Below are 20,993 nucleotides of genomic sequence, written 5' to 3'. Positions count from 1 at the left end.
TAGAAAAGGTGAGTTTTCCAACAGGTTGGTCTTGGTATTGAATGGATAATGAGGAAGGGGGGATCAGATTCTGTCTACAAGTCTTTTGACATTTTGCTTAGGCAGAACCACACTCCTTGTGTTTATGACTTGTTATATTCCAGTATGCAAACCCAGTAGATTTCTAGGAATTAAGTTCTGCTTGCTCCCTTTCACTCTGGAAACGAAAGCTTTTTCCATCCAATCCTGCCATGTGGAGGTAGGAGCAGTGTCAACTTGTGAGCAAGCAATAGTGGATTAGTGTTATGAATAGACAGAAAAACTAAGAAAGGTAAAAGGTTTTCTTTCCTTCTTGAGTAGAAAAGTACTTTCTTTACTATGGACTATATAAAACTGAGTTTTATTATAATGCTTTAAATAAGCAAATTTAGTTTTTCAAGGAAGGGTGCAAATTTGCTAGCAAAGTCACTTGATGACAAAATCACTTGGCACCTGGGGGAGCTCCACAGCTCAATAATTATTAAGGAACTTTATTAAGGAATAGAAAAAATTAACTGTAGGGAACCTCAGAACTACAACATATATATATAACTGTAATATTCTAAAAGTTTTCAGGATGAAAAATCCTTGTGGGAAAACTCTACATCATCTTCTTTAAAGACCAGTTAACTCAGTCCCAAGTGGAAGTGCCAAAAAAATTCTTCCAGTTAACAACAGGAATCAAAGTTGTCATGCTCATTAGATTTTTTTACCTAGAAACAAATCTATCTCTTTTCTTTTTGGCTCATCCCTGTTTAAAATTTTGTTATCAATATTTTGTCAATTTCTGTTATTCTAATAAAGTGTTAGTAACATATTAACTACTAAAATAAATAATAGAATTTTATTCAGTGAGTTCTAACATATAATGAAACAACATACCTTGTTAACCGTTGATCTTTCCTCCTATAAATAAATTATAAATATAATTAGTCAATTTAAAATTAAAAAAAAAAAAAAAAAAAAAAAAAAAAAAAACAATTTGGACTATTATACTTTATTTTCTGTGAAATGTCTATAATATTACTGTTATATCGACACTTTAATTTGAAATAAATGGCAATGTATAAAAACTAGGTAAAAATAATTATCTTAAAATTTTTGAGGTATTATTATTCCTGCTTAAAAGCAAAAAGATTTTTAGTTACAATATTTAACTATCTGTTAACTGAATAGTCAAATCAGAGATGATAAAACTAACATACAAATAGAAACACTATCTGTTTAGAGTTTGGAATAGCAATGGAAATTTGGTGAGCTACAATTAATATAAGATTGTTTTCTAATATTAAAATTGAAAGTAAAGTGAATGAGAACAAACCTAAATCAAAATAAAAATAGGATATGCAATAAATACCAGTAATCAATACTACTCACTGTAATTGAAAGAACAAAGCTGGAATAAAAAAATTAACTGCATACAAAACACAACTACTGAAAATCACAGCTGTGAGTTAATATTATTACAAAATGTTTTGTGTTGTTATTATGAAGTAAGCACCATCATGTCTTTTTTTTCTTCTTTAATGTGAATTATACTTGGGGCTAAAACATGCCAAAAAAGAAAGATCTACTTCTGAGCATCTTAATTCTTTAAAAAAAAAAAAAGTGGTCATTAGTCATACCAAATCAAAGAGAGACAGCTTTAATCAAAAAATCATTATTTGGTAATATTTAAAAAACATAAACAAATACATAAACTGAATTTTATTTAGAATTTGGACATAAATATAGGATAATGCAGTGTTTCCCAAACTATGTTCTGTGAAAAATTGTAATTAATAATTTTAAAAAAATAAAATAAAATAAATAAATTTTGCATATTTGTAGAGTACACCACTTTTGTATAATTATAATATTTAACATAATTTTTTTTTTTGGTTATTAATATACTGGCATAGACTAATAATCAAATAGACCACGGAACACTTTATTTTGGCGGGCTTTGCATAGAGAAGTATGTGATGGGGTAATGACATCTACAAAAAAAGTAGCAATGTGGTGATCTAGTATGCCATTCATATGCGATTTAGCCTGGAGTACACGGGTTGAAGGAGAGGAGGAAGCGAACCGATATCATAACTAAACTCGATTCCTTGTATAAATTGTTTCTGATAATTATTAGTATTCCAAAATATTTTGTAATAAGTAATCTACTTAAAAATATTTAAGTAATCTACAATTACCGAATTTCAAAATATTATTAGTAAAATATGTGACCATGGATTTGTGGTTGAAAAAAGGAGCTTTAAAACGTGAAGCAAAGTACTTCTAGTAGTGCAACTGTGGTCGATAAAAATGAACACAATATTATTACACTTCGAAGTGAGGAGGATGAACAATCGCAGCCTTTTGTTCCCCAAAAATACAAAGTGAAAAAACAGGAACCAACTAATAAAAGAACAAAACAAAAGTATAATGAAATGACAGTTATTTGAATTTCGGCTTTACATGTGTTGGAAATAAAGATGCTCCTGATGCACAGTGTGTCATATGTAATAAAGTATTAGCAAACGGTTCTTTGGCTTCCGCTAAACTTGTGTTTCATAATTGTTCCGTGAATATGTTGTGAGATTAAGTGTTCCGTGACTAAAAAAGTTTGGGAAACGCTGGGCTAATGAATCAGAAGCTACTTCACTTTCCCCTTTAGAAGCAGAAATAAACCTTAAACTGCAAATTACCTTTGGGGCTAAAATAAAATTTAAAATGAAACATAGTAAAAAAACACAATCCTGCTGAAATAAAGTGATCTATGTACTCAAAAAAAGATTAAAATGTCTTTCTTAACTATGGTAGTTGTGGTTAGATGAGGAATTGGTCTACAGGTCTCAGAGAATTATTGGGTTAGTATTAGTAGCAGAAAAAAATGCAAGAAAGCAAGCTTATTGCTTATTTTCCCCCCCAAAAAAACCTTCTCACATCTCCCATCTATCCTCTCTAATAGTTTGCATAGTCCTTTGAATTTATTCAAACTACCCAATTCTATAACACCAGATGGAAGTTTGCCCCAAAGATCAAATACTTGTTCTGCAGACAAATTTCCATACATATCCTGCAACCATCCTTCCTCAATTTGAATTTATGCCCCTTCATGTATAGTCTAAGCAAGAGAAAGGATGCTATCAGCATTAAGTTTACTCCATTCCATCAGACTTAAATACCTCAATCATATCTCCTGTCAGGTGCTAATCTCCAGACACTGCAATTTGCAGAACAAAAGCCTTTCCTAGTAACAGCATCCTTTTGTTCCTCACTAATCTCATTGTTCTTCTCTGCACCCATTGTAACAGATCCATATCCTTCCTAAAATGAGGATTCCAGGCTATACAGTACTCAAGATGTGACCACTGCCTTATACAACAGGATAATCACCTTATCCATGCTGGCAAAATTCTGTATATCTTGTATCATAGGTCATTCTGGTAGCCTGTCTGCTCTGTTCAGAGAACTTCATATCTACCTGCACAATCTTTTTCCTTCTCCACTACCTTGAGTGTGGTACCATACTGTTGGTATGTTAATCTGGGATTACTGCTACCGATTTTAATTTCTAGATCTTTGCAGTAACCCTCATTACTGCCATTAACCATCATCTATAAACTTAGACATTTCCCCTGGTATACCTTCATCAATATCATTAAATGCTTGCAGGACACTGTGGGACATGCAGGTCTTATTAGTGATATGCTTCTTGGTGTTGGGGGGGGGGGGGGGAAACAAAACTGTACAATCAATTTACAAAATCAGAAACAAGGCCAAACACATTTAGTAAAATTGAAATTCAGTAAGTTTAAATTCCACTTTTACTGCTTGTGACTGTGTTCTATAAGGAAAACATTTATTTGTAACCTATATTTATTTTATAAACAAAATTGTTTTAGCATTTTTATAAGCATTTACCATAAAATTCCTTTAACATTTTATATTTTAACTATTTGGTGGCACCAGGTGGGGAATCCTCGGTGCACATACTTCTTCAGTGAAATAAGCAGTAAATTTCTTTCGAAACTTTTTATTTTTAATTGTATAATTAAATGTCTAATTATATAATAAAAGTTTTAATTTTTTTTTGTATATTATTTTTCGTTTCTGTATAAAATTAAAATCACTTAAACCTGACAATTACATGTTAGAGGGGGGCGACAAAGGAAAGCAATGTTCTTGTATCTGGTTATCATCAATTATTCATCGTGTATCAAGAATCTTAAAGTTAAGAAACCTTTAGGTGGCAATGATCATTTCATATTGATATGGGATTTATTCAAAGAAATAACTACAGTCAAGGGTAAAGGGAAAGGATGTTGTCTTCCTAAAGGTGAATATAATAGGCTTAGACATTTTTTAAACTCTATTCATTGGAACCAACTGATGTTAAAAAAATGTAAATGCAAAATGAGAAGTGTTTAGAGAGGTAATCATAGTGGCTACTGAATTTTTTTTATTAATTAAAAGATATTGTTCAAGGTTTAGACCAAAATGGATGTTTGGTGAACTGATGAGTTTATTAGCAGAGGGAAAGGGGGGAATAGTTATACATTTTCAAGTAATACATAGTCTTACAATAACTATAAACTAGTGTGTAACCATCAAGCTACTCTGGGATTAGCAGGCTAACACAGATTATGAAAAGTTCTTGGCTAAGAGTGTTAAGAAAACAAGCAAGGAATTCTTTGCATATGTTAAAATTAGAAAGTAAAGGATGAATCATATTGATCCACTGGATATGAACAGTATGACTATTGATGATATGTTTCAGATAGCTGATAAACAGAATAAATCTTTTGCATATAAATTCAAACATAAAGAAGGTTTTTAGAGATAAAGTTATCAGAAGTCTGTAGAATTCTGACTTGGAATTAAATGATTTATAACAATAGAAAGTATAAATAAAATAAACTTTCTGTTTATACTCTGGGAGACCACATGGTCAGAGGAGTTCACAAGATACAGAGAATACGAAAAACAGCACCGTATTTAGCTGTCGCAGGCTTAAACCCAGGTTACTTAAAGCATGCATACTTATGCACCCTTGCACATGACCTGAATGGTCATGTGCAAGAGCTGCTGGAAAGGTGGAGAGACAAGCAAAAAGATTAATCGGGGAACAAAAAGATATTCTTACCAACACTGGGGTTCTGTAAATTGCAATTTCTGGAATTTAGGCTTTTCTGAGATGAAACACAAAAAAGGGGGCCATGAATTTAAACTGGAAAAGAATGGCTGCAAAAGAGATAGGTAGAAATCTGCATTCAGCAAAAAGAGTAATCAGCATTGGAATAAACTTCCATCTAGTGTTGTGAAGGTGTACTGTGGAAAAGGATCATAGCAGAATAGATGTGAGGAAATTTTCATTCAGCCCAAGAGTAATCAAGTGTTGGAATAACTTTAAGGAAGGTGTGGACAAATTATTGCAATAGGCAAATGATTTTATTTTATTTTTATTTATTTATTTATTTTTTTTTTGGCAGTGCTGTAATAAGTCTTGCTTCCTTACATCATATTATGCCGACCGGGCTAGCCGGGTGGGTAAAGCGCCTGTTTGGCAACCCAAAGGTCGCGGGTTCGAATCCCGCCTCGGGCTTGGATCAAAGTACTGCAAAAAACCTTGGGAGGTGCACTATGGCCACAGAAGCCGATGCGCCAATAACTACCAAAAAAAAAAAAAAAAAAACATCATATTACCAATACTAATGACAATTACTTTCAAACTCTTATTACACATATCACTGATGTCTCAATGTCTCATTAGAATGAAACTGATGAAACTAATCAATGCATTTTTATAAAATTGACAATAATCAAAGTGCAAAGTTATGAATCCGTTTGTTTCAAACCATGCTACTGCCAAATTAAAATGTACAGGTTGAAAAATATGTTTGGAAAAAAAAAAAAAAAAAATTGACAGCTGCTGGGTCTATCAAGGAAATCCAAAACGAAGGCTATAGAAGTGTGTGTGTGTGTGTGTGTGTGTGTGTGTGTGTGTGTGTGTGTGTGTGTGTGTGTGTGTAGGAGGGTGTTTCTATTTCCCTTTTTTTCACATATATATCAGGTAATCATGCTGCTCTATTCATCCATTTGACCACATTCTTGGCAGACTACCGCATTCATTGTCTATGTAAAAAAACATGTCATTCAGGTAATTAAATTTTACTTTTATTATTAGCACAAATCTAAAGATACAAATAAATTAGACTTTTACTGTACTGAATAAAGAAGAAAAAATTATTTATGCTCACAGGTTTTGTACCTTTTAATGTGAAAATTCCACCATTGTTTATTTTTTCTCCCCAGTGCTACATACATTTCAACCATATTACCTCCCCCAAAGCATTGAGATGGTGCCAAGTTTCCAAGCTCCATAACTCTTACCTGAACAGTCTCTCTTCATACATAGCGTTAATAGTTTAATCTGATTTTTAACTGATAGCTGACTTTATAATTGATAAAATATGCTAGCTCACTTTTAATTAAGTAATATAGTTTAACATCATAGCACTATTTAACAATCTTTTAAAAATAATGAGGCACCTGGAAGTAGTACCACAATATTTTTAAGATAATTAAGACACCACTTGATGAATTGCTGTACTAGGTAGTAGTAAGAAAGTCATATATACGTGGCATATATTAAAACTGGCACTTTGTTGCTCATACTTGATTTCCTGAAAATGAATGGTTTGCAGAAGTCCAATGGCACTTTACTTTGTAGGCATTTCCTTTTACATTATTAGTTCTTATTGCATTGACTTGCCAATTGTAATCCTGGTTGGCTCGTCAATCGTAAGAGTATTGTTTTATACTTTGCCTCACCAATTGTAGGCATAAATTCTTTGGTTTTATTAATAACCATATACCCTTGGCTACTAAGCTAAACCCTACTTTAATTTTATTTATGGAAACTATCAAGTTATCCTTGGGCCTCTGACTGCTTCTACAAGATTTCAGGTTTAATTGCATTTTTAGCTAGGAACTGAGTGAGGCAACTGACAAACACACTTAAAAAGTTTGAACATGTTTAATTATAGAAATTGACTTAAACGTTTACAAAATTGATCAACAAAACTCTTCATATTACAAAACATTCCTCACTGGGATAAACCAAAACAATAAGTTCATTCAACATATCTTGTTACTAAATTGAAACAATAGTTCCTTTACAATATCTAATTTGTTTATCCAGTTATTCCTTAGGCTAGTTCAAATATCACAGTTAGGATTTCAGAATGCCTTTCTTCCCCTTTTTGGACCAGCTCCTTTATCTTCTAGTACTTCCTTTAACGGTTTCCACATCAGATTAAATTCTCCTCATTCAAACTCACTTTGAAGTGGCATATACTTATTAACTGCCCACTTATTTTAACTTTATTAACACTTGAAACTACTAGTTTGGCCATGAAGGGCATTAAAGAGTCTGAGTCTCTCTCTATATATACACACATATATAGTTGCGTAACCATAACTAATTACAATTCCCAAACACAACTTTCTTCGATTACTACTTACTCGCTGCTTCCAAACTTGTTAACTCCAAATGACTCATGCCCTTACACCGGCAAATCCTCTCATCTGTAATCCGACAATATTCTCGCTGTTTCCCGACTATTACTCTCATAGAACTCCTTCCCTTACGGAACTACTCCTCCCTCTACAACTCCAAATTTTTTCTTTTTTTTCCCCCCTTCTTTTCCAAAATAAGCTTAAGCTTACAACTTGTTACATATTTTTTTTATTGCCCTTCCCCATTTTTAGTTGCTTTTAATTCATAGACCAGTATAAATAGCTGTAAAATTAATTTTCTTATAAACTAATAAAACAAAAGTGCACTGTAGATCTTTAGACCTGTTCTTCATTAACTTAGTACAAACTTCAACAGTATATATCAAGTACTTGGTCTCAGACAATTTTTAAATTCTGTACAGCGGGACCACTGACGATGTTATCAACAGCAAATTCTAAGTGGGAAGCATTCAAGGAATTAATAGTGGAAGCTACTAAACGTTTCATACCTGTTAAAAAATATTGTTCAAGGTTTAGGCCTAAATGGTTGTCAAATGAACTAATGAGACTCGTGACAGAGAAGAAAAATGCATGGATGCATATAAATTATCAGGCGACACAGAAGCCTATGATATATATAAGCTAGTCTGTAATCAAGCCACAAAGGAGGTTAGGCAGGCGAAGGCAGATTACGAGAAATCTTTGGCAAATGATGCTAAGAAAAACAGCAAGGATTTTTTTACTTATATAAACTCTAAAAGGAAGGGGATGAATCTGATTGGTCCACTTGATATCGATGGCTCGACTGTTGATCCTGCTCAGATAGCAAACAAGCTGAATGAGTATTTTGCATCTACATTCACACGTGAGGAGTAATTAAGGTTTGAAAATGCCACAAGGTTATCAAATTGTAACAGGGTGCTTAATGATTTTGTAATAACTGAGAACAAAATGAAGGAGAAATTGTTGAAGTTAAACATAAGCACCTGGGATGGATGGGATCTATCCAGTTATATTAAAGGAGGCGGCAAAGGAAGTAAGCAAACCCTTAGCCATAATTATGAGAGCATCCTTGGACTCAGGGGAGGTCCCCACGGACTGGAGATGTCCAGATGTGCCCCCAATTCACAAAGGGGGATCCGAAGGGTGACACGAGTAATTACAGACCAGTTAGTTTAACTTCTGTTCCAGGTAAAATAATGGAGTCACTGGTTAAAGATGCATTGCAGGATCATCTAGACAAGACTGCAGCAATAATTCCGACACAGCATGGGTTTGTTAAGGGAAAGTCTTGTCTGACAAATTTGATTGATTATTATGATGTGGTTACAAAGGAACTGGATGCAAAAAATAATTCTGATATATATTTGGATTTCAGAAAGCTTTTGACACTGTTGTGCATGGAAGACTATTGTACAAATTGGAGCAGAATGGCATTAAGGGAAAGTTGCTACAATGGATAAAAGGATGGTTGAGTGGGAGAAGACAAAGGGTGGTAATCAATGGGTGCTGCTCTTTGTGGACTAATGTTATTAGTGGAGTCCCACAGGGTTCAGTGTTGGGTCCACTGTTGTTTTGTATATTTATCAATGATATCGATGAAGGTATATCAGGCTTAGTGTCAAAGTTTGCAGATGATACAAAGGTTGGCAGGATTGTTAATGACAGTAATGGCAGTGTGCTACTGCAACAGGATCTAGATAATTTGGGCAGATGGGCTAAGAAGTGGCAACTGAAGTTTAACCTTGACAAATGCAAAGTACTGCATATGGGTAGAAGTAACCCCCAGAGAAACGTTCCAACTGTGTGGTAGTACACTTAAGGAGGTAGAAAATGAAAAAGACCTGGGAGTAATTGTGCAGTCAGATATGAAGTTTTCTGAGCAATGCAGCCAGGCTGCCAGGTCCCTCTGTGAATCTGTGATTGTCCCTCTGTATAAGGCAATGGTCAGGCCACGCCTTGAGTACTGCGTGCAGATCTGGAGGCCTCATTTTAGGAAGGATGTAGATTTGCTTGAGCGTGTACAGAGAAGGACAACAAGACTGGTGAGGGGAATGAAGGGATCCTCTTACCAGGAGAGGCTTAAGTTCTGCAAATTGCAGCAGTTGGAGACCAGGCACCTGTGAGGTGATCTGATTGAAGTGTATAAGGCCTTGAACGGGTTGAGCACGCTGAATTCTGATGGGATTCTTCCACTTGTTCAGATTACGAACTTAAGGGGGCATAAATTCAAATTGATGAAGGACAGATGTAGAATAGATGTGCGGAAATTTGCCTTTAGCCAGCGGGTGGTTAATTGCTGGAACAAACTTCCATCTGTCGTTGTGGAAGTTGATAGGTTAAATAAACTTGAGGAACTGGACAAATATTTAGAAGGGATTGTTTTGTAATTTTTTTTTTTTTTTTGGCTGATGCTGCATAAGCTCATACGCTTGCTTTCTTGCATCACATGCCAGTACTACTACTACTTAAACATACTAAAGGCAGAATAATGTGAAAATTGAAGATTAAATTTAAAAATCACAAAAAATTTTAATTTTCTAATTTAAAAAGCTCCACCAATTTCATCAATCATTTTTTTTATTATTTCTTTTAAATTGCCATAATTTTTATTTTTAAAAGTTTAATTTAATGATTTTGCTCTCATCATTTTTAATGGAGTCATATCATGCAACACAACACATGGCTGCACTGCATAAATTGGTGCACAATGACAATATTAATAATAAGAGCATGTTGTTTTTGCATCAACTGGCTTTAAAAACACAACTTTTGGTAAACATAGTAACTGTTTATAAAGTTCATACTGGTAACAAATTGGGAATAAATTAACTTGTTGGCAATGATAGGACATCTGCAATGGATTTGAAACAAACAAAAATTCACACTAATCAATGCTGATGCACATTGTTTGATAATAGGTAAATTTTTAACAGCTATTTGAACAGCAAAAGAAGATGAAATAGGAGGGAACAATAATGAGCCAATTAGTAAAACAATAAATACTACTTTAGGCATTATAAAATAGATGAACCAGCATCAGAGGAGTAAAAAAATGTGTGTGTGCTTTTTGTATGCTTATTATTTTATGTAATAAAATAATATTAATAACAATAATAATAAAAAAAGACTATAAAGTACAGAGTCACTTCATTTTTAACAATACAAAGTTATAGCTCGAAATCATAAAATAAATAATACTATTTGACCATACTGAAAGACAATAATAATAATAATTTGATATGGCGTGGGTCTTTGTGGGGTTCACTTGAAGGAATGGGCCCCACAAAAACCCATACCATACTGAACTAGAGACACATAATCCTGTGGCAAGTCATAGACCATCTCAATAGGTGAATAATACTGGATTACCTCAACAGCGACAATGCAATAACACTAGATACCATCAGCACAGCCATTTACTGTGCTGCTGTAGCAGCCACCAAGATGAGAAATCAGAGACCAACAGAAAACAAGACACAAAGACAAGGAACCACCAGCCTGGAAAAAAAAAGGCTCCAGCAGAAGATTAATAAGAGCTAAAAATAAAGATAGGCCAACTCACCTAGTACTAGCAGGGTAACAGAAGTAAGAACCTTATCAGAAAAGTGAAGACCATCATCAAGGAAGACAACGTCCACAGCAAATACGAGACCTACAATCAGAAAATCGAAGAATACCTGGAGACTATCAAGCAAAACCTCCTTACACTTAAACTCAGTAAGCAACATCACCGATATAGGGAGAGTGCCCAGAGGAAAACAGACAACAGGATATACATTGAAAATCGGAGTCTTCTACAGGAGAATCAGACAGAGGAGAAAGAAGGCAACGGACACCCCCCCTCCAATCGGAAAGCACTAGAGGAGCTCTGGGGCAACCTATGGAGCAGCAAGGTTAGCCATAATGGCTGAGATCCCCTCCCCCAGATGGATCTAGAATGGAAGAAAACCAAGAATGTACAAGAGATGACAGAATGGGAGATTTGGGAGAAGTGTGACAGTCGATCGAATTCCCAAAACTGGAGAACTCAAGAAATAGATAACATACACAACTACTGGTACAAGAAGTTCAGCTTCACACACAGGAACTGAACAGAGCAGTTCACCCAGATAATAAGGTAGCTTGACATAATCCCAGAGTCTGACTCAAGGAATCACCTACCTGAAGGCCAAGGGAAAAGGCACCACAAATCTGGCAAAGTACAGACCAATCAACCTGTCTTCCAACAATGTACAAGTTATCATCTTAGTTAACAGACCACTTGAATAGCCAAAACCTCACAGCTGAGCAGCAGAAGGGATGTAAGCAAAGGATGCAAGGAGCAATTGACCACTGATGCTACAATTATGCAGCAAGCCCACAAGAAGCGCCCCAACCTCTACACAGCCTATATCGACTATAGCAAAGCCTTTGACTCCGTGATTCAGTGTCTCTGTCAGTGGCTGACAGAGACACTGAAGATCTACAAAGTCAACACAAAGTCACTTCCTAGAAGTAACCATGACAGAATGGAGGAAAACCAACAAGGTCAAGGATGTTATGACCAGACCAATCCCCATCACAAGAGAAAACTTCCAGGGAGATGCCCCAAGCCAACTAAAGTCGTCTAGTACTCAACTCACTGCTCACCAAGCTCAATAACAGCAAGCATGGATATACCCTAAAATAAGGGAGGAAAACCTGTACACCCTCTCTCACCTGTTGTACATGGATGACATCAAACTCTATGCCACAACCGAGAATCAACTTCGACAGCTATTTTGGACCACCGAAGAGTTCAGCACTGACATCAGGATGCAATTTTGCCTAGACAAATGCAAGACCCATGGATTGCATCAAAGACATCCAGTCAGATGAAACTACCAGTTGAAGACCAGTGAAGAGATTGAGGCCATGACAATGGTATAGACATGCAAATATCTGGAAATGACGTAGTTAGAACACAAGGAGGTTTTAAGGGTCTGCATGACTGAGAAATACTATCAGAGATTGAGAAACCTGCTAAGATCAAAGCTGAATGGTGGGAACATGGTCACAACCATAAAAACTTAAGCGGTCCCAGTACTAATATCCTCTCTTTTGGGATCATAGACTGGCCCAACACCAAGCTGGAAGAGATTATGAGATCAACAAGGATAATGACCACTTAGGCTTCTATTAGAATTCATATTAGTATATATTTGCTATTAGAGGTACTGTCGTCTGTTGAGTGTGATTCTCAAAATAGCTGTCTGGTTTAGTGATATTCGTGTAAAATGCTATTATAAATTTAGGTTGGCTTGTAGATAACAGTGTCATTTTTAATGTGAGCATAAGCCAAAGCTTTGACAGCTGAAAAAGCCTGCCTCTTACACTAGAGCAGTGGTTTCAACTGGGGTGCCATGTAATTTGGGTTTAAGTTACTTAAACTTATTATTTTTTAATTTATGTTTATTTCATTATAAAAATATAGTATCTTTTTAATTTTGTGGTGATCTATAATTGATGTTTACTTAGTACCTCTATATAAAGAATAAAATTATATATTGTATATTTTTAATAATTTGTATCATGAAATGTAATTTTTATAATTATATTATTGTAATATAATATCATAACATATATATACAGAGAGAGAGAGAATCGGATCTAACAGGCAGAAAATTGAGTAGGGGTGCCGCAAAATAAAATAAAATAAATTACTTAGGGGTGCTGTTATTAAAAAAAAAGGTTGAAAACCACTGCACTAGAGGAACCAAAGTATTCCAAAATACAGGTGTATACAATAAATAATTTCAATGTTGAAAGATAACCTGTAAACCTTTAAAACTATGATAATACAATTTTATGAAATAAGCCACTTAGTGTTTTGCATTTCCATTCAAGAAATGTATCCTTATCTAAGATACGACTGATGAAAATAGCAAACAGCTGATGTGACTAATAAACTAGTTGAAACAAAACTGCCTCTGAACTATATATTCAGATAGACTGCAATACATTCTGATGCCAATTTTTAAACAAGTACATATTTTATGTACTGTGATTATAAATCATAATCCAGTAAGGAAGACCCAAAATTACATTTTGAGAATAAATTAAGAATTCTAGCACTATACAAAAGCTAGATATCATACACATCTATTTTATTAAGCAAATATTAATTATGGTGTATCAATCTTATTTTAACTACTTCTGTTAATATAACCTGAAAGGCAAGATATTTTATACTATATTTTGCAAAATAAAAGCAATTGCTAACTGTTGTAAATTATTTAAGTGATAAGCATACATACTTATTCCTGTGTCTATCATCTACTGGTGGAGAAGGTGTTGGAAGAGGACTAGGGGGTGCATGTCCTCTGCCTGGTGTCAAGACAGGTACATTTAATGTATTGTGGCTATTCAAAGGGACAAGTGGATGCTGAGGTTGCTGCTGCTGCTGCTGCTGTTCTCCATTAACTTCATCAAAAAAAAAGCATTTTTTACTAATTTTCCTTATATATTGAAGTCTTCAATAGAATAATTTTTACAGTAATTTAAAAATGACAGAGATTTCCAATGAAGTTTTTAATAAATGAACCTTAAAAGATAAAATAATTGCATTTCCAATCTTGTATAAGGTGATTCTTAAGTGATGCACACTCTACATTGTCTAATTCAAAATGAACTTTCATTTTATTTGTCATGTATCAGTCAAATTCAATTGGACATTCCAACTTATATATTCAGTAGAGCGTCAATAATCCGATCTAATTGGGACTGGGGGAGGTAGTTTAGACTTCCGAACTTATCAAAAATACAGTTCTGGAAACTAAAAAAATGTTTCAGTAAATTTAGAAATAAAAACAATGGCTTTAAAATCTGAAGGACCATCTAATTAATTTTTTTGTTAAAATCGAGCACCTTTTCACACAACAAAGGCCCAGGTATGGGTTCTCCTAAACTTCGTCTCTGTGTGAACCACAAATAAACAGCATCTTCAAGGGATGGGTCACCCACACTTGGAATACTGTATTCACGTATGGAGACTGCAACTAAAGAAAGACATTGTTCTTCTTGAAAGGATCCAAAGACAGGTAACTCGCCTGATGAGACCGGCAAAAGGGCATCCGTATGAGGAAAGACTTTGAATATGTGGGTTGCAGAGCTTGGAAACTAGGCACCTTAGAGGAGACTTGATTGAGGTGTTTAAGGCTCTGAGAGGGATAAGCAAAATGAATAAGGACGAAATTTTCAAGGTTATAAATGATTCTAGAACTAGGGGCCATAATTTTAAGTTACAGGAGCAGTTGTTTAGTCAGATTGCAGGTAGTTTTATTTTAGCCAGTATTATAAATTACTGGAATAAGTTACCTACATGGGTGGTAGAGGCTGACCGTCTGGGGAAATTCAAAGGTCAGCTGGATAATTACCTAATGGAAGAGCATAGGTTTTCCATTTCCTTTTCTCTTATTAATTTTTTTTTAAATTTTTCTTCTTATTATTATTAATTTGTTTTTATTCTTATTATTTTATTTTATGTATTTTTTGTTATTTTATTTTATTATTTTAATTTATTTATTTTATTTTTGGGCTGGTGCAGCATAAACCATAGGCTTCCTTGCACCATGTGGCCATTACTAATACTAAAAAGTTTCGGTGCAACCTTTAAAATTTTTTCCTTGTTGCTTTTAATATTTGTTATGGTTGACACTCCAACCTCGTAAAATTTGCATTTTGCTAATGAAGATCCTTTCTCCCTTCGAAAGTCTGTTTAAAATCTCAATCTTCGATTCAATTGTTGAAAATTTCTGCTTCCTTTTAAATGATGAAGAAAGCTACATCATTATAATACAGTAAAATAAAACTCCATTCAGAATATTTTTACTCCATATCTCACTTGCACGTATCGTTTTAGTTGCAATTTCTGATTGCCGTGTTCTTTGTTATTGATTGAAGCTTATCTTTTTTTTACTGTTTTAGATTTTACATCCCCAAAAAAATGTCAGTGAACAGAAATATCAGATTACAAAGTGTTATGTTTAGTTAGTACTGTATGTATATTAACTAAACTATGTACATAAGCATAAATTTATTTTTATTTTTCTAAAATATTATCCTGTGGATAATATTTTTCCGATTTTCACATATTTAATTTTGTTTAATTGGTAAGGGGGAAAAAAAGGTTTAAATTTGTGCTTTATATCTACATTTTTATAGCCTGTGGATAATATTCCTCCGATTTTTGCTTATTAGAATTGCTGTTTAATAGAATTGAAATTCAATTCGCAAAGGTGATCACAATAATGGTGCTCACTGTAATTATTTTATGGCATCAGCATAAAAAAAAAATTAAAATAAATGCTGGCTTGTTTGGATTACTGACGTTTCAAATTATTGATGTTTGTATTTTTGACGCTTTACTGTATTATATATATATATATATATATATATATATATATATATATATATATATTTTTTTTTTTACAAAACCAAAATTAAAAAAATGTCAGTTTAAAAAAAAAAAAAAAAGGGGGGGGTTTTGAAAGTAAATATTTTAGTGATACATGGTGTAAGTACTTTACTTTTTTCTTAAAGAAATGATACCACATTACTCTAACTCAATCTCGCTTTATTTTTTTTAAATAGAAAATTTAAAAAGTCAGTGATAAGCAAACAATGTATCAAACAAAATCTTTCATAAGCTATATGTGTACTAACTTATGAAAGATTTATATATACCACATCTACACAATGAATGAACAGAAAAACTATTAAGTCATTAAACTACATAGAAATATAACATAAAAAACACCTTTACTTCTGATTCTTCAGTAATGACTGAGGGGGAAAAAAATTCACCATCAGTAACAACTCGCAATGTTCTCAATTAACTGAGGGCTAGGTAGCACTGCATTAAGCTGGCCATAGATAATAGATTAAAATGAAACTTTTGCCTAACAAGAAGATCTGTTAGCCAAAAGTTTCCTTTTTGAAGAAGTTAAGTCACTCATTTTTGAAAGTTGAAGTTATGTTATGTTATGTAATGTAATGGCTTCATAAAATAACTACATTTCTTCGGTCATCTTCTTATATAAAAACTCTTGTCTTGGTTTAACATACCAATTAGCATAAAAGAATAAGTAAAAAATAAAGTAAATTGTAAGGGTTAATAAGCTATTAATGAAATTTAAAAAACCTGCAATATTAGAAATGTTAAAAAAACTGCAACATCAGAAATTAACATAATTTTAATTAATCAGATTGCCATATAAAACATTAAACACAACCATTCAAATAATTTACAAAAATTATAATTACATGACAAGTGATTACAATGGCCATAACATAATTATAGAGTACAATTATGGCGACCTCTACAAGTTCGCAGTGGATAAAAAATACAGGCAGAACTTACTCCATCGACTTCCTTCTCAGGACCATGTCACAGGGCATTAGAACCTGCTCCCAAGGACCTGTCCATCATTCCCATGGATCCCTCACTACATTGCTCCAACTTTCTGCGCCTGCTCAGATGACTCCAACACTGTAAGAGGACTGCTCCCTGGAGGATAAATTAGCATGATAACATGCTGTTGTGTATTTACGTTCCTTGTTTATTGCAGTGTATTAGCCTTTGTAACCTTTATATTAGCCTTTGTAACCTTTATATTAGACTTTTACCTTGTGTTAACCTTTACTGTAAACCCCTGGCTTCTAGCCGTGAAGGGTATTGTGTACGGCATATGCATTTTGTATACAATAAAGATTTCTTCTTCTTCTTCTTCTTCTTCTTCAATTTCTTAGATGGATAGGTATATTCTCTTATAAGTCCCTTTCCTCAGCATTAAACATTTCCCATCCTTTAAAAATTACTGACTGAAAATCACACGACACATCAGCTTTAATTACAGTAATCATAATATTTCAAATATCCAATGATGTAATCTTCAGGGGGAAAAAATTCTGCATGCATAATGCATGCTTACTTAAAAAAAAATAATAAAAAAATTTAAAAAACTTTTCTTAAAGTTGCTTTTACTTCTCACTTAAACTGACAAGTATAAAATATTATCATCTAAGCAGTAAATGTTTAGATATCCCACTTTTTATACAATATAAAAAATTAATAATAGTAGTAATAATAGTATGTTATAACCTTGTAATCCCTTAACACTTTCATAATATAATTTTGTTATTTTTTATAATAATTTTACTATAATAATAATAATATTATTATTATTAATAATAAAATTATAATAATATAATGAGCCCAGAAATGTATTTTCTTCAAAGAAAGCTCTGAACATCACAGATAATAACAGTACACACAGTATGCATGCATTTTTACTCATTTTTCATTCAGCAAAGAGTTATGCTACATAACTCATTCATATACTATACATTATATACAATTTTAAGAAAATCTGTAATGTGTTTATATAAATGAGTGGGTGTGTGTGAATTTTCATGACATAAAAATTATTCATTTCATGGGAACAGGGTCATTTTATATTATGTGTGCACAGTATCGTTTTATCTAGAAGATAAATTTTATAATTGTTGTTTTAAGTCATTAATAACAAAAATTCTTGATGAATACTAATTAATTCCTGGAAATTCACTACATTTCCTGAAAGTCAGTTATGAGCACTTGTTGCAAATCTAGTACACAAGTAGAAAGACTTATCAGTAAATAATAGATGATGAATAACATCTGTATGGAAAAATACTAAATGCCTATTAGATAAGGGGACACATGACAATATCACTAGAATAAGAAAATATTATGAACAAAATGAATAGTATAGCCAATAACTTGCTACAATGAAAATATTCTAAAACAGAAATGTGTCTACACACACCACAAGTGAAAAAAAAATTTTAAAAATAAAGTCCATGCAGGTACAACCTGGTCATATATTTTTTAATAGTAATGTTATTCTGATACCATTACAGTAGTATTATTAATCACCACATTTACACATGTGTGTTGATAATTCATGCTTGAAAAATAAACTTGGCAGACCTTCTCTTCCCCCTCCCCATTCTATTTCCTCTACATCTCCAAAAATACTATGGCTGCAATAAGAACATAAAGTTCCATATTTACTGAACAGCCACAGCTTGCATCTTTCCTCTATCCTAAATGGAGATGCATGAAAAATTACTCCAAGCACAACAATAACCTGCAGTAAATGATTAGCTTGCTACAACATTTGTTCCAAAGCTCCAAATTCCCCATCCCTCTATCAGCATGTTGGCAATTTCCCGCTAGAGAAAAGCCTGTCTGCGATCAATGGAGGCGAGTGGTTGCCATTAACCAGGGAGCTGCGGTGCTCCACCAGCTGCCATAATGGCTGGAATTCCCACGCCTCAGCAGCATCAGGACTACCTCATTCCCTGGAGAGACTCGGGCCTAATCTCCAGGCTGTCGCAAAAACAAGGCCGCCATTCTCTTCAGCACAAGGCCCATTCCTGTGAAAAGTACTGCCACATGCACCTGTCTTCTCCTCTGCACCCTAGTCAGCTGTTACTACTGCAGTTTTCCCTTCACTAGACTTCATATACTGTACATTTGCAGCCCACTTCATGGCACGAAACCTACAGCTTTAAACCAGAAAGTAATTTACTTTTAACAGAGACTACAATTTTCTTGTTTCAGAAAATTGCCTGGGATACATTAAAGACTTTTAACAAAAGAGAAGGAGGGGGAAAAACAGCTGCTATTTACGACACTTTCTAAAGTTGTAAAAGACCATCTGATAAACTCTTTTCATTCAATTAAAGTTCTTTTAAAAACTTGTCTCCTCCAGCACACATACAAATCTAGAATATGATTAGTGGAAATATGTACAATACACACAACCTTTATGTATATATATATATATATATATATATATATATATATATAGATGAATAATATACCATGTTTATTTCATATAAAATATATATATGAAATAAACATGGTATATTGGCATGGTATTATTAGTAAAATATCAACGTAGAACATATTGAGTAGTACAGCTCTGATTCATACTATCTAATTGGCATGGTATATAGGCATGGTATATTACAGAAACAGTAGTTATTTTTACTATAAAAATAAAAACTACACAGAACTGGGGTTTTTTTTATAATTTTATATACTGTGTGATTAGTGTTAAGCTATTTTTTAGTGAACAGTATTTATCCACTGATTACTGTTCACTAAAAAATATCTTAACACTAATTACAGTACAAAAAATTATATAAAAAAAATAGTTCTCTGTAGTTTTTATTTTTATAGTAAAAATACCACTGTTTCTGTAATTTACTATGCCTACATGTTTATTTCAAATGCACATACTGAATACTCACTCATGTAAAAAACAACTCTAAATACAATAATAATTTAGATGAATTGCATTGTAATATGATTATTTTTCTTAAAATATAGCACTGTTCACATCTATCCTTCAGGCCATATGACTTGTTACTGAACGTTCTCATTCTTAACCTTTTGATTATTCAAAGTCCCATTTATAAGTACACTAGAAAAGCACCTTCCATGCTTAATTCCAGTGCCAGTTTCAATTATTTCTTCAAATTATTTATTGAAGAGTAAACACTACTGTTCAATAATCCTAGTGATTCAATTACATCTTAGATAATAATAATAATAATAATAATAATAATAAGGCAATGCAATAAAAATAGCTACTGTTTGGAAAACTAATATAAAGTAGTCAATCTTGAAACTAAATAACAAATAATGAACAAGGTTAAACAGAGTACAAATTAGTTGCAATAAAGTAACCTCTAAATTTCTATTAGTGATTACTTTACTGCAATTTCTAGCAGTGCTTTATTTTATTATTTAGACTCAATTGGGGGGGGGGGGGATAACAGAATACAATTCCTGTTACACGTATATACCAAATACACTTACTTGTCTGGTGAAAAACAACAGTAATGAATGTAAGCAATCTTGAAATTAAATAAAATAATGTGCCAGGAAAAACATCAATGAAAATTAGGCAGAGTCAGCATGAAGTCCCATGATACCCAGTGTAGGTTTCTTAACTTGTTTTAAGTTTTAATAAAAATAAATTCATTATGCAAGGAATGTGAGCATATGTGAGAACTAGGTGCAGTTGCATTGGTTAGACATCCTAACAGTAGATCTAAGTGAAAGATAAAGGATTATCATTATAAAGTAAAAAAGTAACTCTTTGGTAATGTAACAAAATCACATGCATATCAAGGTTATTTTTGAAGCTGGAAATGAGTATATATGTAGGTTTACCCCAAAAGAGGAGGGGGAGTCAAGGATTTGAGTTCTTAACTTCCCCTCCAATTATACACCCTTAATTGTAAATAATATTCTTTTATGTCTTGGTCTTTCTCTTCCACTGATCCTATTAAACAGAGATTTTTGGAATTTTGACAAGACAAAGACCAAGGAAAAGTTTTTCTTACCAGTTTTTGAAGATATTGGAGTTAAGAGAGTACTTTTTGAGCAGAGGGGGAAA

General features: G+C 33.2%; 1 protein-coding gene across 1 annotated transcript in view; it reads right to left on the bottom strand.

Moving 5' to 3' along the window:
• Positions 1-20,993, bottom strand: part of LOC150077572 (recombining binding protein suppressor of hairless-like) — a 240,189-nt gene that overhangs the window by 97,427 nt on the left and 121,769 nt on the right. The window contains exons 4-5 of the mRNA XM_090386536.1: positions 13,794-13,959; positions 901-924 (exon numbers count right to left, since the gene is read on the bottom strand). Coding sequence (XP_090242662.1) covers positions 901-924; positions 13,794-13,959 — 190 coding nt within the window. The remainder of the gene's footprint in view (positions 1-900; positions 925-13,793; positions 13,960-20,993) is intronic.

Source organism: Mastigoproctus giganteus, chromosome 12 (genome assembly GCF_048544385.1).
Source record: "Mastigoproctus giganteus isolate SK-2022 chromosome 12, ASM4854438v1, whole genome shotgun sequence".
NCBI lineage: Eukaryota > Metazoa > Arthropoda > Arachnida > Uropygi > Thelyphonidae > Mastigoproctus > Mastigoproctus giganteus.
The sequence above is the reverse complement of the archived record's forward strand: the minus strand, read 5'-3'. Positions and strand labels throughout refer to the sequence as shown.